This window comes from Varanus komodoensis, unplaced genomic scaffold, assembly GCF_004798865.1.
Source record: "Varanus komodoensis strain SLA01 unplaced genomic scaffold, ASM479886v1 scaffold30, whole genome shotgun sequence".
In the NCBI taxonomy this organism is placed as follows: domain Eukaryota; kingdom Metazoa; phylum Chordata; class Lepidosauria; order Squamata; family Varanidae; genus Varanus; species Varanus komodoensis.
Genome location: NW_025335762.1, coordinates 9458578 through 9467109, shown reverse-complemented (window position 1 = coordinate 9467109; position 8532 = coordinate 9458578). Strand labels below are relative to the sequence as shown.

At 49.1% G+C, this 8532-nt stretch overlaps 1 protein-coding gene and 1 non-coding gene across 2 annotated transcripts; one reads left to right on the top strand and one right to left on the bottom strand.

The window, feature by feature from the left end:
• Positions 1-18: 18 nt before the first annotated feature.
• On the bottom strand, positions 19-4927 carry TTI2 (TELO2 interacting protein 2). Its single transcript, XM_044437547.1, has 3 exons — positions 3386-4927; positions 2690-2876; positions 19-702 (listed from the first exon to the last, which is right to left on the bottom strand). Exons 1-3 carry the CDS (start codon positions 4045-4047, stop codon positions 556-558), a joined length of 996 nt encoding a protein of 331 aa, XP_044293482.1. The 5' UTR covers positions 4048-4927; the 3' UTR covers positions 19-555.
• Positions 4928-5216: 289 nt separating this feature from the next.
• On the top strand, positions 5217-5313 carry LOC123027192. Its single transcript, XR_006415470.1, has one exon. It is a non-coding gene; the product is annotated as a small nucleolar RNA U13 (small nucleolar RNA).
• Positions 5314-8532: the final 3219 nt, after the last annotated feature.

The following is an 8532-nucleotide window of genomic DNA, read 5'->3' as shown; positions in this document are numbered from 1 at the left end:
CTGGAGCTGAGACATCAGTTTTGGTTGTGGGCCTCTGAATGCTAACATGGTGCTCTGAACTCATTCGACCTGAGAGGATGCACACTGATCTGGCTGGCACGATAAGCTATGGTGGGTCATCACCATGTGATGTTTCAAGGTGGCTTGTCAATTCTGGAACTTCATGTGGGTTTTCCTTTGTGATGGTTCTTCAGAGGCTGAGAACCCATGGCTGTTTGCAGGGTGGCTTGTGATGACTGAATCCAGCAGAGTATCTGCACTGTGGGTTGCCCAGAATGACTAGAGAGCCACTTGCTAAGAGGTGCTGCCCCTGCATCTTCCCTCATCAGTGTCCTAAAAACTGAGGACTCCAGCGATGATTACTGGATTCAAAAGGATTCAAAATCAGAATCTAGTTCAAAGCAGTAGAAATTAAATTGAACTCCTTTACAAAAAGGGGGTGCTAAGAAGCAGTAAGAGAGCAACCTAGTCGGGACAGTTAAGAGAGGATGGGCTGTAAAATAACTGTCTTTAAAGAGGCAATGCTATGGCCATCTACCTGGGAGTCGGACCCATTTAACTCAATGGGGCATCACCCCGAGCAGCCCTAAGGCTGCACTGTAAGGTTACCTGCATGAGCTGGGCCTCTTTGGTATAGAGATGGTTGGAAAGGGCATGATGCACAACCTGTATCCTGTTAAACTGGCAGAGGTGAGCTGCTGGCTGCAATAAAAGGAGATCATCTTATCAGGAAATCATTCTTGATTGATGCATTCACTTGCATTGTGCAAAAGAACATTCTCCAGAGAGACCATCTTCATCACAGTGTATTCCAGAATGTTTTAAAAAATACCCATGTTGATGGGGCTTTCAGAGCAGGACTTAACAACTGAACAGACAACATTTAGAGGCAATGTAATTTTGGCAAACGACTGCAGACCCACTGAAATTAATGGGGTAAGTGCATCATGGCCAACAGAAGCTCCATTGATATTAAGGGATCTACTCAAGGCATGACAAAATCTGAACCCAACCCAATATATGTGAATGCACGGCTCCTTCTTGTTGTTATTTGCGAAGTCGTGTCCAACCCATTGCGACCCCATGGACAACCTTCCTCCAGGCCTTCCTGTCCTCCACCATCCCCTGGAGTCCACTTAAGCTCACACCAACTGCTTCAGCGACTCCATCCAGCCACCTCATCCTCTGCCGTCCCCTTGCCATCTGTTGTTCATCTATTGTTCCCTTAGGCATGTTCAAATTGGTGTGCTGGTACTTGTTGCCTTATTCCCCCACACCACTTAAAATATGAACAGCAAGGAATATTCATGTGATTCAATCCATGTTGTCAAATATTGACAAGGGCACAAAAATGCTTTCCCAGTGAAGCTGTGCTTGAATAGTGTACTGCAACGCTGTGCATGCTTACCCAGAGAGAAATCCAGGCATGTCAATGTCAGCTACCTGAGGGCTGGTGTTTCTCATGGCCATCAGACATGTGGAATCCATGGGAAAGAATCACCCCTTGTAGATGGTTTTGGCTGTGGTTGCCACATAACTGGAACACCGAGATTAAGTCCTCACTCATGAATTCATGAGGCCAATCCCCAATTTTTGCTAGAATAAAAGAACTCAGAAGTCATCTTGGCACGCCATCCCTGAAACGTGCATCTGAGCAGGGGAGGACTCGGTGCTGGCCACTTTTGGAAGACACGCCTTGCATGGGTCCATCTCTGGGGGAGTTTGTGTGGATTTAGCATGTGTTTTTTCCCCTGGTGAAACAATCCATACCGCACCCAATGGATGATTAGCTCACTCCTTGTGTGGCGAGATCCTTTAACTTTTTTTGGCTGACTTTTCTTACATATTTTCTATCCCTTCTTAAGTTGCTAGGTGCTCATGAAGATGAAGTTCACAGTTGTCAAAGTTCAAGCTTCCTTTTAAAACAAGGGTTTTGACAGGGCTAATGGGGCTTTATTACATGGTCCTGTTTAAAAAACTTTGGGTGGTCTGTAATAACCCCACCCCTGCCGTTTTACAAGGAAACTAGTTGTCAAAACTGACCAGTGTCATAAAAAGGATTAGCCAGGGGGACATCAGCCAGTGATGGATGTTACACTGTGTTGCTTGGGCACTGGCAGAATGGCTGCCACTGGTAGTATCCCGCACAAGTTTGCCGCAGGGTTTTTGTTGTTCTGGCCAAATGGCTCGCTCACTGAATCCCAGGCCTCACAACTGGGCCAAATGCCTGGGTGTGGGCACAAAACAATCCACTGTAGGTCCAACAAGCCCTTGAACAAGGCATGGGTGGCTTGTTGTCCTCTACACGGCACAACCCAGTGTTGTTTGTCGGTCATGAAGGTTGTCATGTTGTGCAAACCCAGTTAATGAATCTACCTTTACACGGCAATTATCACCAGTTGTTTTTCTTCCTCACCCCCTTTCTCATCTTTGCTACTGTTTGCTTAAGAGTAAGAGAGTCAATGAAAAAGCAGGCACTGAAACCCATCTGTTTTCTCACCACCATCATTGCCTCAGCCAGAGAGAGGCAGATCAACAAGCGTATTGCAATAGTGAAGGAGATCGGCGAGTCTAGGGGGGCCTTGTCAATAGATCCGTGCTGGGGAGTGAACTTGTGCCAGGCAGCTAACCAAGCTGCTCCTTGTTGCTGACTGGGGGAAACACGGCATGCGCACCACCTTTTCCTTACCACGTTCCGAATGATATGGTGTAGGCACCGCACTCCCAGGATTTTGTTTTCTGCTCGGTAGTCATCGGACAGCAGCAGTGAAGGTGGCAAGACTTTCTCTAAGTGATGGTCGAGCCAGGGCCTTGTGACTTGCTGGAGCACCGTGGAGAAGACGTGCTTTGTGGCTGGGTTGTGCTCCCATGTATCTCTGAAGAAAGGGAACCATTAAACCCCCTTAGGCTGTGCGCTCTAACCTATAGTCAGAGGTAAGAAAGGAAAAATATAGGAAGCTGACTTCTACTAGGCCAGACTTCTTGTCCCTCTAGTCCAGTCTTTCCCAACTGTTACACTCCCAAGTATTTTGGACTATAACTCCTAGAATTCCTGACCATGGTCTAGGCTGGCTGCACCAGAGGAATAGACTAAAGTGCCTACTAGCTTGGCTAGGGAGAATGGGAGCTGGATTTCAAACTCAACAGGAAGACCACATACTTCCTGCTCCAGGCCTGGACCATCACCCTGATAAAGCTTTGCAAAAGCACTTTCAAATGAACACTGACTGTAGAAATCAATGTCAGAACAATGTCAGAACTCCTGACAATCTTTAAGCATTATGACAGTATCACTGAAGCCGGTTGCTCATGATCAATTGTTTCTCTTTATCCAGAAGTCTGCAAAATATTGTCAGTGCAGGAAACTCATTGGCCTCTCACTTACTTGGTCAACTCTGGTTTCAGACAATGCATCACCACAGCAAACCAGCCATCTTCACCCTCGTGGGCACCTCTGAGGAATTCAGGTACTGACTGGCAATCAGTGGCTCGAAGCAAACCAGCCAGCAGCTCCTGAGTCACAGATCGCATCTTCAGGTTGCTCCACGGCATCTCTGCCAAGTGAGTTGTGGCAAATATAAAGACGGGGCCTGCCACTTGCCGGAGGGCTGAGCCAACCACTCCAGAGCCCAGTCCTACCAGGCTTTTAGCCACTTCCAGTTTCTCCATTATGTTGCAGAAAACCAGGCCAACGTCCACCGACTGATCAGCGACCTCAGCATAGGAAGGGCCATCACCTCCTCGATCTGGCTCTTGCTGGGGTGGTGCTGTGCAACGGTTCAAAGCTACCACCAGGTCACAAAGCAGAGCGGGGCTGGCATTCGGCTGGCAGCCCCCAAATAACCACCGGCAGTCCACAGCCTCCAGAATGGCCAGGAGGTCTCGGATCACCCCTGCCTTGGCGCTGCCGCTTGCTCTCCGCGGCCCCCCACTTGCCAAGAGGCGCAGGAACTGAGGGACAACCTGCTGCACGGGAGCACGGTCAGAACAGCCCCGGATCTCTGGGACGGTCACCTGCAGGGCGTCTAGCAGGGGATGCTGCTCCATCGCTCCGGGGGGGGCGCTTTCCCCCGCTTATGCAGAGTCGCCCCGCACAGTCCGCAGACGACCCTCTTCCTCTGCCTGCTCGCTCCGATCCGAAGCCGCAGACACCGCCCTCCCAATCCAGGCTCCCGCCGGGGGTCCCAAAAAGGGGGCTTTACACTCTTTTTCGGCGCCCAAGAGCATCGAACTCCACGACTCGATTCGTGCCAAGCCGACTACAACGCCTGGTCCGCCCGCGCACACACAACAGGAGTGCCCCGGGATAAAGGGGCGCCACGCCGCCGCCAACGGGGCAGGCCGCAGATTGGAGCCGCGGACTTGCCGTAGCTTTTCGTTCCAAGCCGGAAGTTCGGCTGAGCGTCCCGCGCCATAGAACTAGGAGAAGAAAGAGGTAGAGGAGCGTTCTCAGGGCAGTTCCGGTCTGAAAACGGAATATTCTCTATTTCTTTCCCCGGCGCGCTCCCTGTTTTAACTTCCTTTGCCAAACCAATCACGCCTTCCATCAAGGAAACCAAGAAGCGGCCTGCTCCGGTTGCGCCCATGATCTGGATGCGTTAAAGATGATTTTCGAGTTCAACAGGAAGTGTCAATTTAGTTCTTGCATAGCTTTTGGCACATCTCCAATTCTTCCAGTAGCAAAGACTTGCTCTTGCGCAAGCTTAGACACAAAAAAAGATACGCTGGCTCGGGCATGCTGAGAGTTGTAGTTCTTTTTTCCTGTCTAACTTTTCCTGTCTAACTAATAACACCTTACGCCGGATTTTCCCTATTCTTTTTTTCTTTGTCCCTCCTCCCAGGATCCTTTTATTTCCGAGTCTGGAGATAACCCAAGCCAGCCTCTTTTCTCCCTAAACCGCTTATGTGAAAACCTCCTGCGCTCGCTGCGGGAAGCCACTCCGTCCTTCCCCTTCGAGTCGCAAACCGCTTCCGGGAATCGAAGGGGCGTTATCTTTGTTGAATATATTAGCATGGATAATAAGATGCCTGAATCTGGTTTATCTGGAATAAATCCAGACTCCGACTAGAATGAAAGGAGAAATCCTTTTATTTTTGCTTCGCACAAGAAATGTAAGAGCTGGAACGATGACGAAATAGAAGGCGAAGAAGAAGTCACCGTTACCAGAAAGCTGATGGCACGGCATTGGCACTGCTGAACAAAGCAAAAGTAATCGATCCTTCAGGTTCTTACACATGATGAGTGGGTGGTCACGCGTCTGCGTGAAATGTGCCGTCCCAATTGTTACGACGGGGCGCAGTACCCATCTGATCTGAACCTACGCCTTTGTGCGGTTGGCGACGCACTTTCAAAAATTAAGATTATAATGTGTTGCAAAATTTGAGTCTACTTTTACTCATCTAGGGAAGAGCTTGCTTATGTTTATTACTGTGACTCAGTGTCTTCTTCGGACACTTTCTTCTCTAAGGACAAAGTTTGGAAATTTCCACGGTAGCTACAACTGATGATACTGCTCATATAACATGTTGCATGAAATAAAGGGAAGTAGTATTGTAGATAAATACTTGAGATGCAATCATATTACATCATTGCTGTCACCTCGCTTACAACATCTTACAAAGTGAATCAGAAAGAGCCTCCTGGGCCATCTAAGCCTCCAGTTGGCTCTGCTCATGCAATCCCCAACCTGTGCTTGTCCAGTCTTTCCTTGAGCACCCTCACTGATGGGGCCTCAACCTCCTCCCTTGGAAGCCCATTCCATATCCTAGGGGTCCTAACTGCCAGGGAAGTACTTCCTGGCATCCAGCCTGAAGCTGGTTCTTCGAGCTTTGCCCCATTGGAACAGGCCCTGCTCTCCACTGCAGGGAAGAACAGGTCACAGCACTCCTGCACATTACATCCCCTCACATGCTTATAAGTCACTAAGAGGTCCCCTTGGAGACTCCTCCTCTCCAGGCTAAAGAGACCCAGTTCTCCTCCTGTGTCATTCTTCCCAACCCGGCTGCTCTTCTTGTGTCCCTGTGAAGAACCAATTCTAACTTAGCTTTGTCTCTCCTATAAGGTGGAGCACAATACTGGAGGTAGTACTCCAGTTGTGGGCATACTAGAATCTTATAGAGCAGTATCAACACCTGCTTAGATCTGGAAGCCACACTTCTGGCTATACATCCAAGGGTGGAGTTTTCCTTCTTAACTGCCATGTCACACTTCCAGCTTATGTTCAGCCTGCTGTTGACAAGTTCCCTGAAATCCCTTTCACAACTGCTGCTCTCCAGTCACTTGTCCCCAGTTGCTCTGTCCCACTCTCTACTCTTTAAGGGATTGTTGACTTTTAAAAAAGTATTTTGGACTGGAAGTAAATGGAAGGTAAATATACCATAGAATAGTAGAGCTGGAAGGGGCAGGAAGCCCATTCAGTCCAACCCCCTGCTCAGTGCAGAACACCGAGTCATACCATCTCTCTCAGATGGCTGTCCAGTTGCATCTTGGATGCCTCTAGTGTGGGGGAACGCACAGCCTTCCTAGGCTGTTGTGCTGCTTTGACAGCCAGGACATCCTTCCTGGTGTTCAGATGGAATCGGAGCCCTTTATTCTGTGTCCTGCACTCTAGGATGATCAAGGATCCTGGCCTTCCAGTCGTGACAGCCTTTCATATGCTATCATACCTCCTCTCAGTCTTCTCTTCTCCAGGCTAAACTTGCCCAGTGCTTTAAATCTCTCCTCATAAGGCTCCCCCCCACCCCCAGTTCCTGGATCATCCTTGTCACCTCCTCAGAATTCACAGCTTGCCTTCATCTCTCTTGGCTGGAAAATGGAGGGAAAACTTGCACACCTGAATTATACGCTCTGTTACTGCAAGTGTACAAAGTTTCCTTCCAAAATCCCAAAGAGCATAGAACAAATGGGCTCCTATTTGTTCTGCCCCATGCAGCAGCCTTCTTAGGGCTTGAAAAACCCTGTCTAGGATCCAGAGTAACTGCTCTGCAAAGGAGCTATGAAAAGGAGAAATTAATCTTTCCCCTTCTTGGAGTTGCTGGAAAGTTGGTGAAATGCTGAAAAGATGGGGGACCCGGGCAGTGTCAATTTATCCCTTAAAATCAGGAGGATCACGCTGCCAAGGGGAGGTACCATTTCCCTCATTACACGCCCTTCTTTGGCTCTCCCCTGCCATTTTTGTGCGAGTGAATTGTGCTGCTGGATCTTTCCTTTGTCTTACGGTTATTTCTGTGCAGGTGCTTTGCAACTCTGGGCAAACAGACAAGTTTGCTTGCAGATTTCTGTGTTGCTTTCCTATTCCCCTTGGCTGCTCCCCAAGTAGCTGAAACATACAACCAAATCCTGCTGGTGTTGTGGATTGTGTATGGCAACAGACCCACTTTGGAAGAGGTCAGACGCAAGCTTGCCCCACTAAAAGTCAGTCTAACATCTCAAGCGGCCCTTCTGAAGGAGGAAAAGGAGGATCCACTGAGGGTTGTTTGTACAAAGGCCCCTAAAACAGGGAGCTGATACTGTCAAATTCCCTTTAACTCTTCTGTTACTCAGTAATGTAGATGGAAGCCAGCACCTCCAAAGAGTTTGAGATATGCTGGGAGGTCAGAATGCATACTGTCCATGGGAATTCGCAAGCCACTATCATGAAGACATTCAGAGTCTGAGACACGAGCTGTGCACGCACATCAAATTCTCTCGTTTCCTTTGGAAAGGAAAAATCAAAAGGCTGTCAGTGAGAGCTGCTTAGCCCTGACTGCTTTTTCCAGGTTCAGGTCCTGTTTCTTCTGCAGTCTGCATAAAAAGGAGTCAAGCAGGATTCCCGGGACAACACCTGGTTGCAAGTGTAGCGGTCCTTGCTGAAGCTCCAGATCAGCGGCATCTCTCCTTCACGGGATCACAGAGGTCCTGAAACAGAAGACCATTTGTCTGCCTAGCCTGGTGCTGTCACCTCTCCACCCACCTTTCCCGTCTGCTCTTCCATCCCAGTTCATCCCTGCTGGTGCCCTTCTTTGCTCCACTGCCATCTGCAGACATCCTGATCTCTCAGAGGACACCGCTGTTTTCTCTTGGATGCCCCATCTGTCTGCAAGATCGCCTGCCTGGAATCAAGTTGGAAAGGGGCCTGGAAGCACCCAACCAACTGTCCACACAAAGCAGGTTCTGCAGTGCAGGGTGCAGCCATGGCATCTGCCCAATGGCCACCAAGCATCCCTTAGACGGTTTCAACAAAGGAAAACCCATCATCTGCTGAAGCGGTTTATTCTGCGGTTGTGTGATGCCACCCCTCTGGTTTCCTTTGTAAACTTTTCCGTGATACCTTTGGCCTTGCGGTCCATGCTCTCCTGGGCTATTCCCCAACCTGTTTCCCTCCAGGTATGTTGGACTACAGTTTCCATCCAACGGCAATTTGCCTTATTGCCAGTAACTCTATAACCAAACCTAAGCCCATGCAGTTGAAACAGTCACAGACTGTTTGTGCATGACATCACGGGCTACTTTCCCTGCGGGGTTTAGGAAAGTGGGCTGGGCTCACTTCTGAA